The following is a 13,588-nucleotide window of genomic DNA, read 5'->3' on the forward strand; positions in this document are numbered from 1 at the left end:
GTGGACAGGAAACGCTAACGTCAGAGAGACTCGCCGTGTGACGCGTGACGTCGTCTCCGCGCGCCGGAGAAACACAAGGCGGTGATCGCGGTCGCCTTGGAGAATCGAAGACGTTTGTCTGGTCGGGTAGAGGCGCGCCAGGGGCGTCTCAGATGTTTAGTGACTATCCCAAGGGATGTTTGCTCGCACAGAAGCTCAAAAAACTTACTGAAGTATTCTGTCCCTCTCTCCAAAAAAAAACAACTTGGCTAATTTGCCGAGCCAGTCCAGGAGTGTGGAAAATGGTGATCCAGCCCACGTCTCTACACTGGCAGTGGGACAACAGAGTGGGGCAAGAAAAAAAGGCTGCGACGGCATCAGACCCGAGTTCAAATCCCTGCCTTGAACGTGACTAGTCAAGTTGCCTAAGGTCTCCTCAATCTCAGTCCTCTTACCTGAGAAATGAAGTCTCAAATGACGGACAATACGTGTATTTCTCTTCTGTTTGTGAGGCCTCAGCGGGATAAAGTACGTTATGCGCCTAGCATGGAATAGGTGTGCTTACACAAAAGTGCGTTCCTTTTGTTAACCACAACCTAGAAACCTCTGTACCTTCCCCTCAGGTTTACTGTGAACCTCAAACTGCTTTAAAACAGTCTTTTTGAAAATGTGGAGATAGATAGAGGGCACACCTGGAGCAGAAGTGGAGGAGAACAAAATTTGAAAGGGACCAAGGAGGAGTAATCGGAGAGGTAAAAGGAAAAGCAGGAATTATAATGTTTCACGATACTTTTAGAGTTCCATAAAAGTAGGAAATATATCCATCTGGTTACTCTTCTACTTCTGAGGTCTAGCCCCCCCTCCCTTGCAAAATGTGTTGAATTAATAAATGTATAAGTGAGTAATCAATAATATCAACTGCCATTGGGATAAAGAGGAAAAGCTGGAAAGTGTCCAAGGATTTAGCAACACAGTGGTCTTAGGTGGCATTGCCAATGTCAAAAGCCACAACGCATAAGTTTGAGGATGAATTGAAGAAAGAATTAGTATATGTAAAGCACTTAAAACTATACCTTCACATAGTATAGACTATGTATTGGGTTGGCCAAAAAGGCCATTTAGTTTTTTCCAAAAAAAGGTACATTTTTCACTTCACCAATGTGAAATTCGGATATTTTGAGTATGTCAGCTATCTCCCACTATTGTATTCTAGTGGGTAGAGGGCAGGGGTGCTGCTAAACATCTTCCAGTGCATAAGACACCCCACAGCAAAGAAGTATTTGGCCAAAGTGTCACTAGTACCAAGATACTTTGCAAACCACTTTTGACACATTGGATCAGTCACGGCACCTTCTCCTTATACTGCACAAATCGTTTTTTTTGCATTGCAGTTGCGTTTTTACCTTTCTTGAAACAATAAAGCAGAATATACCAAAAAATGATGTGCATTTTTCTTCCATCTTCAATATTAAAATGGCTGCACTAAAATTCACTAATTTTGGTAAGTTTTTCTTAAATGCACGTTGATAATGACAGCTGTCACAATGCAATCTAATGAAATTGTTTCAAATGAAGTTAAAGACAACTAAGCACTACTAGAACCATTGTGTGGGAAAAACTGAAAGAATCTTTTTTGGCCAACCCGATACAGTAATTAATAATACATGAATAAAATGTTTTGCATACTCACAACTGTAAACCTACTTTTGTCCCATCCTGTATGAGGTTAGAAATATTACTACCTTTGGTTAGATAGGATTTCTGTTTAGGCTAGTGTGAACTGCTGGTAGTTACCCCTTCCACTAATCTCATACCACATTAACCTGTCTAATGGCTCTTAATACATTTTAATATAAGAACAATCACTTTTTATGTCTTATCTATTAAAATATAAACCTGAGAGTGGGATTTGTGATAAGGTGTTTATTAATGATTGACTACCTTTCCTTTTTTCTTCTGTAACAACTGGTTTACTTTTGGCGTATCCTTAAAGGACTATCAATAGAGATGTTTGCCCTCTTCTGCCTGGGTGAGACTGGAGAGGAACTCCAAACCAAGGTAAGTCAATAGGAATTTGAATAAATACAGTGACAGAAATCTGTTGCTCATTCATTCAACAATGTTGCCTGAATGAGGCTTGGCTAATTCTTGCCAGAGACATCCGATAGGATTGTGTAGTTTCTGTTCCTTCAGAGCTGGATTTCCTCATTTTGCTAGCTACTCCATATACTTCTAATAAGTTTCTCTAAATTAGCCTGTTTCTCTTGCTTTTAACCAAAGAACCACAATTGGTCCAAATGTTTAATTTTGCACTTATTTTAGTTGATGTTTTTTCTCAACTTCTTTTTGCTGTTCACTTAAGGAAAGCCTGTATAGAGCGGCTACCATTGATCAAGCACCTAACATGTACCAGGTACTTGACAGAAACATGATGTCCAGTCCTTAAACTCTGAAAGGTAAAAAATGTTTATCAAGGGGACTATCTCTAGCGGGTATTTTGGAGAAAAAAAAAAAAAAAAAAAAAAAATTGCCTTTCAAAACTGTAAGGTTAACTTGCAAGATATTTCTTTCCTATTCATATAACTAAACCCAAACCTTGTTTTTGACGGTTTTCGCTATAGAAACCAATGATCTGTCTTCATACCGTAAGGCCCTCTGAGCAGTGAACAATACCTTCTATTTCTAGCTATTTAGCCCAGGGGTGAGGCAGGAGTTCTGGAGAAAGAAGACAGGTTGAACTTGCGCTCTAATCCAAGGTCGATAAACCTGTACAGTTCAAACGAGGCAAAGTTGCATATGATGTAAAAGCACTTCGTAAACCGTAAGGCAAATTACACTAACTTTGATATACAATGTAAAGTAGTGCCTTTTGTCCCAAGCCTCCCCAGTTAACGCTAGATGGAATTCATCAGGATCCCCTCATCTTAGTACTGTACTCATAAAGCTAATGGGACACACTCTCCCGTGTACAAAGATAGGAACCGCTTACATCTACTGTAGCGTGCCTAGAGTAGTGCTTGAATGCAACCAAACTAGAAGGCGGGTAAGCTACCAGCTTGGACGAAATGCAGTCGTCCCAAGTTTTGAGGAACCGCAGGAAGCTTTCTCATTCTAATCCTCTTTATTTATCACTGGCAGCATACAGCTAAGGCCTCTATCTCCAGCCACGTCGCTTCAGATCTTTCTCGGGGATCACAAAATTTAAGTTCACCTCCACCCTGCCGCGTGTAGACCGAGAGCTTTCCACCCCCTCATTCCCTTTCTCCCTCCGCCCCTAACTCAATCGCTCCCGGGACCGAGTTCTGGCGCCCGATGTCTGCGCTCCAAATCTTCTCAAAAAGACCTCTGCAGGGACTCAGAACTCTGGTTTCCCTACCGAGACAGCGATGCATCAACTACTAGGTAAAGCAAACGAGCGGAAAAATCCCTCTCCCAGGGAACCCTCGAGAGCCCGCCTTTCAGTGGAGGCGGAAGCGGAAGCGGAAATGCTACTGGGGTCATAGAGTTTCCTAGTTCCGGTTTCTGGACTGCTTTTGGAGATAGAGCGCCTCTCTTCTGCTGTGGTTCCCCAGCACCGGCGGCTTCTCTTTCCGGGTGCAGCGTCTGTCATAAAGCTGAGACCTCCCTTCAAACGTGGCGTCGTGGGTCCTTCGCGCCTCGCCGGGGGTCAGCGTGCAAGGACGGGCGCGGGCAGGGTACTTAACACTCAACAGGCGCAGCCAGTCCGCGTACTGGCGCCCCCGAGCCCTCACGATTGGAACTACCTGATTCGCAGCCTCCGGGACTGCATTTGGAGAGGACAGCACTCCCTGGCCCGTACCTGTACCCCACAGTCACACTCTGCCCTGTGAGGTGCAGCGTTTCCCAAGTCCCCCTGTACCGCTTCCACCCACGTCTGCGTTCAACTTCGTCCTTAACCTCCTTGAAACTCCGTCCCCTCTGCCTCCAGAAGTGGTCTTTTCCCCCAGTTCCCGTAAACATTGGGAGTTAAGTTTTGGATATCCTGCAAAGATTACTTCTAAGACTGAGCATCCATTCGATCGCCCGAACAAGTTCATGCTTGCTAGAGAGCTTGTGGGCAAAGGGAAACCCAGTGCACACGGAAAACGATGGCTGAGCACGGGGCGCACATCGCCGCTGCTTCCGTGCAGGACGACCAGCCATCCATCTTTGAGGTGGTAGCGCAGGACAGCTTAATGACGGCAGTGAGACCCGCTCTTCAGCATGTGGTCAAGGTAAGGTATTATTTCTTTAAACGGTTTTAGGGACGACTGGCTAAAAACCAAACCAATAATTTATTTGGTAGCCTTGTAAGTGACCAATTAGCATATATTCTGTGCTTGAAGGGTTATTGAGTCCATGTTATGTGTAGAGTCTGGTAATGAATACCCAGCATTTCAGGAAGGACAGGGCTGACCCCAAAAGAATCTCAAAGTGTAGACTTTAGAGGGGAAAAAAGCAAGTGTGAATATAAGGCATAGTAGCTGTGAAATGGAACGAATTTCATTTATTAATTTACTTTAATTTAGGTTCTTGCAGAATCAAATCCTGCCCGCTATGGCTTCTTTTGGAGGTGGTTTGACGAAATCTTTGCCCTGCTAGATCTTCTGCTCCAGCAGCATTATTTGTCTAAAACCAGTGCCTCGTTTTCTGAAAACTTTTATGGCTTAAAGCGGATTGTTACGGGGGACACAGGCAAGCTTCAGAGACTGGCCAGCGCTGGGCTCCCCAAGAAGCAGCTTTGGAAGTCAGTCATGTTCCTGGTCCTCCTTCCGTATCTGAAAGTGAAGCTGGAGAAGCTGGTTGCTAGCCTGAGAGAAGAGGATGAATATTCCATCCATCCCCCTTCTTCCTGCTGGAAACGATTTTACAGAGCCTTCCTGGCAGCCTATCCGTTTGTTAACATGGCCTGGGAAGGCTGGTTCCTTGTACAGCAACTCCGATACATCCTGGGGAAAGCTCAGCATCACTCACCGCTGCTAAGTCTGGCTGGAGTCCGGCTAGGTCGACTCACGATTCAGGACATACAAGCTCTGGAGCACAGGCCTGCTGAAGCCGCCATGATGCACCAACCAGCCAGGAGGTAAGGCCTTAACACTTTCCCCAAATATTTCGCAAATTCTAAAATCTCACTTTATAGTTTTATGAAATCACCTCCCTCAGTCCACTTTTAGCTATTTCATAAACCGTAGAAATACTCTGTGTTCATAAAACAAGCATTACTATCCTGGTAACTCACCTCCTCACTAGTATATTTTTGTGTACGCATGCTATGGCCAGGTCCTGAGCTAGGTGTTTGCTTTACATACATTATCTCACTCCTCATCACAACTCAATGAAGTAAACTTGTTAGCCCCATTTAACAGTCAAGGAAACTAAGCCCTAAAAGCTAAATACTTTGCCAAGGCCACAGCTAGAAGGTGGCAGAGCTGAGATTCAAGCCAGATCAACAATTCTCAAGACTGCTCTCAACCACAATGCTGTTACTTCTACTTAGTGTTCGTGTTCTCCTACAAGTTCAAATGTATATTCCTCAATACTGCGCTAAGTTAATTTGTGTTAAGTGAGTTGTTTCTTTTTCTGGATATACTCACATACACACAGGAAGGTCTATATAATGAATGTCTCACTAATTTCTCAAAACACATAAAAAAAAAAAACCCTAGTCATTAAAAACAAAACTTAGGCTCTATACTCTTAAATACCGTAAGTCAGAAAGAGGGGATCATTTAGAATACAACCTTAAGGAGATAAGCCGATCTAGCAACCGTTAAATCCCCAAACTGAACTAGGGATTGTGATGGAAGTGTAGGAATTACGTTCACGTCCGTCACTCTGTGATTATACCTAAATAAAGCTTCTCCTTTTGCCTCCCTGTTCTGCTCTCCAACAGTGTTGCTGAGAAGATCAAGTGGGCTGTGAAAAAAGCGGTGGGGGGTGCCGCCTTATCGCTGTCCACGGGCCTGTCCGTGGGCGTGTTCTTCCTGCAGTTCCTTGAGTGGTGGTACTCGTCTGAAAACCAGGAAACCATCAAATCCCTCACGGCCCTGCCTACGCCCCCGCCGCCTGTCCACCTGGACTACAACCCTGACTCCCCGCTGTTACCCAAACTGAAGACTGTGTGCCCGCTGTGTCGCAAAACCCGGGTGAACGACACTGTCCTCGCCACCTCTGGCTACGTGTTTTGTTACCGCTGCGTGTTGATTTATGTGAGGAGTCACCAAGCCTGCCCCGTCACGGGTTACCCGACAGAAGTGCAGCATCTGATTAAACTGTACTCCCCCGACAACTGAAAGGGTTGGCACGGTGGTGAGGCCGCGGGGCCGGAGTCTTCAGCATGGTCCATGGCACTGTTGGATACTCCTTAGGCTCAATTCATAATTATATGAATTTTAAACTACTACATGGATTTCTTTAAAAGAATCTACCCATTGATGTTAACCTTCTAGCCTGCTGTCTGGACCTCAACTTAGAGCTGACCGAGCTGGTTAGAATGAGAGAGTCGGGGTGGCAGGGGACAGTGTAGAGGAAGTGGGTAAAAGAGGATAATCAGCACAGAAGCTTTTCCTTAAAGAACAAAGAGGCACAGAAGCTCTTGGGGGGAAAAAAACCAAGTTAGACCTCAGAAAGTGGGTGGCGAGGGGGAAGCAGGCCTTTTCTTCAGAAAAGAGTGTTGATCTGCCTGTGAGGAGGAGGCTGGTTGTGTCCCTTGGCAAACAGTGTGAAACGTGGGCTTGTTCTTTATGTCAGGCACTTCTGGAAAACAGGAATAGCTCCTTCTACATACTGTGACCACTGGTTAAATAACATCTGCTGTAGTTTATCAACTTTTAAAGATTCCTTTGTTACCCACACGTCTTTCCTGGGAAACTGGTTAAAGGACAAAGGGGTTGAGGGTATGTACAGAGCAACCTTAGGGTTTCGGTGTGACACCCAAGTGCTGATAGGCAATGAAAAGATGGAGTACAATACCGATCCAACTGTGTAAAGGAAGGATCTGTTCATAAGCTCTTTCTGCTTGCTGTTAACAGTTTGCTACACTGGCATGAATTATTCTGGCTATTTACTAAAGTTTCTGTGAAACACTTAAAATAAATTTTAAGAATAAATGATTTTGGCAAAGCGCTGTCCCATGTTGTCATGATTATGTGGAAACTTAAAAGATTACTCGAGCCCTGGCTGGCGTAGCTCAGTGGATTGAGCGCGGGCTGCGAACCAAGGTGTCACAGGTTCGATTCCCAGTCACGGCACGTGCCTGGGTTGCAGGCCATGACCCCCAGCAACTGCACATTGATGTTTCTCTCTCTCTCTCTCTCTCCCTCCCTTCCCTCTCTAAAAATAAGTAAGTAAATTTAAAAAAAAGATTACTCGAGGTGTTTCACGTAAATTTCTCATTCAGACCACCTTGACTTTGGGGGCATTTCTGAATTGGCAGTTTGGGGTTTTTTGCTATTCCAAATACTGGTGGGGGGGGACCCTCTACTCCAGCAACAAGAAGTCAGCCTTGTTTGACACATCTTGTATGAGAAATGCTACAAAAACCAACCTCCCTACGTAGGAAAATTCATGCCTGGATTGGCAGGTGGGTGAAGAAACACGGGTTTGGAAAGGAAAGTCAGCATGACTGGGAGAGGAGGGACCAACGTCATCTGTAGGCATCTCTGCTGAGACAGACGTTTCCAATACCTCAGTGCATGTTAGCAGCTCAAAGTACGCACATTCCCTCCCAGCACAAGGGTGATAAAGCACATTCCGAAATGGAACATCCTCTGGATTTTAAAACATTAATGCTTTTATGTATCATAAGAAGAGTATATTAGATATTTGCAAAACTTCTTGATAAACAGCAAGGTTTTACCAAAGCAAATACATAGTTAACTAAAAAACAAACAAACATTTTGAATAAGTCAATAAGGGAACTGAACCAGACTCAGGGCTGAAGTAACGCAGCACTCCATGAAGGTATCGAAGCCAGGTTTGTCACCTCCACCTAAGAAAAGAAAGCATGAAAGTTATCAGTAAGATTCAAAAGCGTATCAAAGAAACACTCACATAGGTAATAAAATCAGCATCCAGGCAGGCGCGAGCACGCCAGCATGGGAACACCAGAATTAGCTCAGAGAGAAGATTGAGTGATCACGCCCTGGTCAAAGCCGACAGGAGGGACGGCCATACCAGGTCAGGCGATACTTCGCTCATCATTGCATCACTGCGTTTCACCTCGTGTTGTCTAAGAGTCTTTTCCCTTCCAGAAACACTTAGGTTTACCTATGAAAAAAGGTAAAGCTTTCTTTTTAGGTGAGTTTAGCTTGCAACCATGGGCTTCCAATAAATATCTTCTACCATCCTTTGGTTTAACTCTGCTGAGCAAGTTTTGGGGGAGTTTTTTTTTTGTTTTTGAAATACCGAGGCAAAAATGGATAAGCATTTACAGTTTTAAAACCTACAACATGCATTAGAAAAATCTCAGGGATGCCTGTGAAGGGATTTATGGTCTAGTTCTAAAGCAAAATTTTAGAAAAGCTTTTTGACTAAATTCCTTTATAAACTCCAGTTCATTTTATATATATATATAATTTACAATTCTGCACACAAAGATAAAAGGTAGGCCAATTTTTTAACACCAGAATCTTCTATCTTAAGAGTCCAAGACCCAGAGAGGCTATGATTTGCCAAAGGTCCATAGCAAATTAACAGCAGAGCTAGAAAGAGAACTGAGGTCTGATGACCAGATTTACATTTCTCCACAATCAGCTAAATATAATTTTATTTTTCTCCATGGAGGCATGCGCTAAAAGAAGCAATGTAAAGCCTGGGTAATTCACAACCTGGATAATTAATTTCTGAAAAAGCTGGTTGCATTTCATTTATTTTAAATGGCACCTGGTGATCTACAATAGCTGACATGGAAAAGTACTAGGATCACACGTCACCCTTCCCAGCCTTTCGGCATGGTATTGTCAGTATCTACATAACAATTTTGGAAACACCACATGCTTCCTTCAGCCACCTCTAGATGCCAGTAGGCCGATATTCCGTGAAACTGACAACTGTTGGTCTGCGTTTGCCATTTAGCAGCTAAATTCCATGGGAGGGGGCGGAGCGGGCGGGGAAGTATAACCAAGTGCCTGTTCTACAGGTGCTATGCCTGAGCCTTAATCGCATCATCCTCTACACAAGCACACTTTCCTAACTTTCTTCTTTAATACACTTCGCTCCATCTGGAATGCTTTCTCCACCCCCCTTCAATCCGGAGAACGCCTAATAGCAGTTGTAAAACCTTACTCAAACGTCACCTTCTCTGTTAGGTGGTTCCAAACTCTATCAGTCACTACCCCCCCGCCGGACTCCCACAGCACGCACCACACGCCAGTTACTCAGGTGCCCCCACCTCCCGGTCTGCCCCAGCAGAGTCCCTGAAGAACCAGGGCTGTGTCTTACTGGCCTCTGCATCCATTATACTCAGAACGGCGTATAGGAGGAGGCCCACTAAGTGAGCGTTTGACTCAGTCAGCGCACGACCCTCCCTACGAAATCCTAAATTATAAAAGCATCAGCACAATTTATAAAGACGACTTACCTCCCACGCTTTACGTAGGTAAGGCCCATACCTCAAGCATCTCTAAACCCTCGTTCCTTCCCCCAGCTTCTCCCTCGTGGCGCTCTGCACGGCGCCCTGCGCAGGACAACCAATGCTTACACACACTGGACCATCGAAAATAAAATAAAAGGTCCAAACCCTACCAACTTCAAGAATGACTGAGAAAAGCCGTCCTCGCGGGGAAACACGAGTAAGGCCGGAGCCAGGGCTCACGCCAGAGACGCAGGCAGGAGTCCTAAACCCTCTTCCGGAACTCCTAAAACTCCCGCGACCTAGACTTTTAAAAGGCTGGCCCGGACCTGCGAGGAATGATGGAGCGGACGCCCAGGTTTCTGCTCCTCCGCTGTACCGGTCTCCCCACTGGCCGGGGGGCCCGCAGCCTTCCCACCACCCAGTGCGGCCTTAGCCAGACAACCAATCCCGCGGTGGCCAGCGCGTCACGTGGGACATCGCAGGCAGTGGGCTGGCGCAGGAAACAGCCAATCAGAGGGCGATACGAACGTCAGGGGCGGGGCGGGCGGGAGGTCGGAAAGGCCTATATTCCGCGGCTGCATTGCGCGCTAGCTCCATCTTCAGGTGTAGGGTAGTCACCTTGCAGCCTCAGAGCAGTGCCTTCCCGCACTCGGACCTCAGGATGACTGTCATCCCGGGCGGTTTTGCCCGCGCCTTCTTCACAGCTGGGAAGGGGTGTCTGAGGCGGTTGTGCCCTGGGTTTCCGGGAAGAACTATCGATTGAGTGATCCAACATTGTTTATTGCCACTTGTGCGGGTTCCCGCGTGACGGCCAGGGGTTGGGGTGGACTTAGACGAACGTGACCGTCTTCGTCCAGGGGGAACTTCCTGGCTGGTCGGGCTCTCGGACGCTTCCTGAATAAGCAAGAGGTGCTGCAAGAAAAGCGCAGCTAAATATTAAAGAAGTGTGAGGGAGAGCAGGAAAGACTTCCTGGAAGAGGTGGCACTTGATCTGGGCCTTGAGGGATGGATGGGGTTTGGGAATGAGATTCTGGAAGAAGGAATTATTTCATTCCTGAATTAAATGAGAAAGCATTAGGGAGCTGACCAAATTTAGGTAAAGTTGAAATGTGTAGTGTTTCTCAAAAATGGATGAGTTAAAGCCCTGGCTGGCGTAGCGCAGTGGATTGAGTGTGGACTGCGAACCAAATCATTGCAGGTTCGATTCCCAGTCAGGGCACATGCCTGGGTTGCAGGCCACAGCCCCCAGCAACCACCCATTGATGTTTCTCTCTCTCTCTCTTTCTCCCTCCCTTCCCTCTCTAAAAATAAATAAATAAAATCTTTAAAAAAAATGGATGAATTAGAAACACCAGCATCAAAAACAAACCACACACACGAAATACCTGGAGGAAAAAAAAAAAACAGACTTACTGAATCAGATATTCTGGGGCTGGAGCCCGGGCATGCATATTTTTAATATTAGTCCTATGGGTGATCCTAAGTCACACCAAAGTGTGAGGGCCAGGGATGGTGTTCAAGAAAAGGGATAGCAGGAGATTCAAAAGACAGGTCAGCACTTGATTAAGAACAGTGCTTGCTGGCAGCGTAGTTCAGACTACTCTGGAGAAAGTGAGAGATTTTTTAAAAGATTTTGTTTATTTATTTTTAGAGAGGGAAGGGAGAGAGAAAGAGAGAGAGAGAAACATCAATGTGCAGTTGCTGGGGGCCATGGCCTGCAACCCAGGCATGTACCCTGACTGGGAATCGAACCTTCGACACTTTGGTTCGCAGCCCGCGCTCAATCCACTGGGCTACACCAGCCAGGGGGTGAGAGAGAGTTTTAAAGATACAGAGCCCAAGATGATAGGAGATCAGAGATGTGCTTTAGAAAAATTCAACATGCAACTGTGTTTCTAAATAGCTTGAAGGAAGGCAGAGGGGAGCTATGGTAAGGGATTACAACGGTCCAGGGGAGAGCTAATAAGAGCCTAAATTAGGACTGTGGCAGAGGAAATGGAGAAGTAGCATAGGACAAAAAGCATGAGGATTGTGATGAATGTCAGGGATGGATAGCAGGACATGAAAAAATAAAAAGGAAGCATGGAGGAAAATGGAGGGTCTCTTGTTCCACACCCACGAGGACATCCACTGTGCTTTGAGGACGGGGGGTCAGACAGTGAAGAGACTGTGCCTCTGCCTGTGCTGTCGCCTCTGCGTTTCCATGTCCCTTTCTCAGCCAGGCGTGGTCCCACCTGCAGATTCCAGTTCAGAGACTATCTCACTTACGGAATCTTATGCTCATGAGCATAGTTATTGTCACTCCTCAAAACACCCAGGGTGCACTGTTCATACATTTCTAACTCTCCAGAGTGGCACTTGAGTGCAGTGGTCATTCCCATGGATGATATTTGCAAGCACCCCACATAGAAAAAGTGAATAATAGTAACAGCACCTTCTTCACAGAGCTGCTAGATGAATGAGAACAATGCCTAGTACATAGAATGTATGTGTTACATTACAGTGAATTGTTAATACATGTTTTCCCTCTCTAGATTGTGACTAGGACATGTATCCTTCTCCTGGCTAACAGAAAGGATGCATGACGGAATGATAGTAAATGGGTTTTGGAATCGGATAGACAGGGGTTCAAATCCAAGCTCTGCTACTTACTAGGTGTGTAACCTTGATCTTTACTCCCCTGAACTCAGTTTATTTATAAGACAGTAAAAATAATACATGTCTTACAACTTCTTATAAGGATAGTTTGAGATCATCAAAGTAGCATATCCAGTACAACCAAGAGTGCTCTACCCAGCAAAGCTGTCAGTTAGAATCAAAGGACAGATGAATAGCTTCCCAGACAAGGAAAGCTAAAGGAGCTCATCATCACCAAAACAGCATTGCAAGAAATGTTCAAGGGTCTTTAAGATGAACAAGAAGTCCTGGGTGGCGTGGCTCAGTGGATTGAACGCTGGCCTGCAAACCAAGAATGTTGCTGGCTTGATTCCCAGTCAGAGCACATCGCTTGGGTTGTGGGCAAGGTGTTTGTGGGCTGGGTCCGGGTCCCAGCTGGGGGTGTGCAAGAGGCAACCAACCAGTGTTTCTCTCACACATCGGTGTCTCTCTCCCTCTCTGTCTCCCTAAAAATAAATAAATAAAATATTTCAAAGAAGGAAAGATTAAAAAATATGAACAATAAATAGCCATAAAAAAGAATGGAATCTTACCATTTGTGACAGTGTGGGTGGACCTAGAGAGTATTATACTAGCACTCAGGGGGTATTATGCTAAGTGAATTAAGTCCATCAGAGAAAGACAAATACCATATGATTTCACTAATATGTGGAATCTAAAGAACAACAGAAATGAATAAACAAAACCGTAACAGACTCATAGATACAGGGAACAGACCGATGACTGGCAGAGGGAAGGGGGATCAGACACTGGGTGAAGACGGTGAAGGGGCTGAGAAGTCCAGACCGGCAGTCACAGAATAGTCACGGGGATATAAAAAACAGCACAGAAAACACAGCCAATAACAATAGTGTGATAACCGCATGGTGCCAGATGGGTACTTGAAATACCGGGGGTGGGGGGATCAGTTTTTAAAGTATATGATTGTCTAACCACGATGCTGTACACCTGAAACTAATACAAAATAATATTGAATGTAAACTGTGAAAAATAATTTTTTTATTAAAAAAAAAGCAGGTACCATGAATTAGGCAAGCTGCAGGCCTCCGTGTGGACATTCAGAAATGACCTAAAATTAGGTTTTTGTAAGTTGCTTCTCTTCCCACTTGCAAATCTGGTGTGAAGTTTACAAATAGCTAAGGGAGCCCCTAGCAACATGTTGCTGATTATCACCGTGGCTGCTGCTTTTTTTTTTTTTTATCTTATGGAATACCACTATTTGTTTACTCATTCTTATGTTGATGGACATGTGGGTTGTTTCTTCCTTCCTTCTTTCCTTCCTTTTTTTTTTTTGCCATTCTAAATAAAGTTTTTGTTTTGACGTGTGTGTGGCCCCAGATTGTGGCACGTGTTTGGAGC

General features: G+C 45.1%; 1 protein-coding gene, 1 long non-coding RNA gene and 1 other non-coding gene across 3 annotated transcripts; 1 reads left to right on the forward strand and 2 right to left on the reverse strand.

Moving 5' to 3' along the window:
* Positions 1 to 2,825: 2,825 nt before the first annotated feature.
* Positions 2,826 to 7,101, forward strand: PEX12 (peroxisomal biogenesis factor 12). The gene is made up of 3 exons (XM_028520255.2): positions 2,826 to 4,214; positions 4,509 to 5,062; positions 5,873 to 7,101. The coding sequence occupies exons 1-3, from the start codon at positions 4,089 to 4,091 to the stop codon at positions 6,270 to 6,272; spliced, it is 1,080 nt and encodes a 359-aa protein (XP_028376056.1). The 5' UTR covers positions 2,826 to 4,088; the 3' UTR covers positions 6,273 to 7,101.
* A 327-nt stretch (positions 7,102 to 7,428) lies between these two features.
* On the reverse strand, positions 7,429 to 9,975 carry LOC118502240. The gene is made up of 2 exons (XR_004904949.1): positions 9,560 to 9,975; positions 7,429 to 7,969 (listed from the first exon to the last, which is right to left on the reverse strand). It is a non-coding gene; the product is annotated as an uncharacterized LOC118502240 (long non-coding RNA).
* LOC114504395 lies at positions 8,092 to 8,186 on the reverse strand. Its single transcript, XR_003685170.1, has one exon. It is a non-coding gene; the product is annotated as a Z30 small nucleolar RNA (small nucleolar RNA).
* Positions 9,976 to 13,588: the final 3,613 nt, after the last annotated feature.

This window comes from Phyllostomus discolor, chromosome 8, assembly GCF_004126475.2.
Source record: "Phyllostomus discolor isolate MPI-MPIP mPhyDis1 chromosome 8, mPhyDis1.pri.v3, whole genome shotgun sequence".
NCBI lineage: Eukaryota > Metazoa > Chordata > Mammalia > Chiroptera > Phyllostomidae > Phyllostomus > Phyllostomus discolor.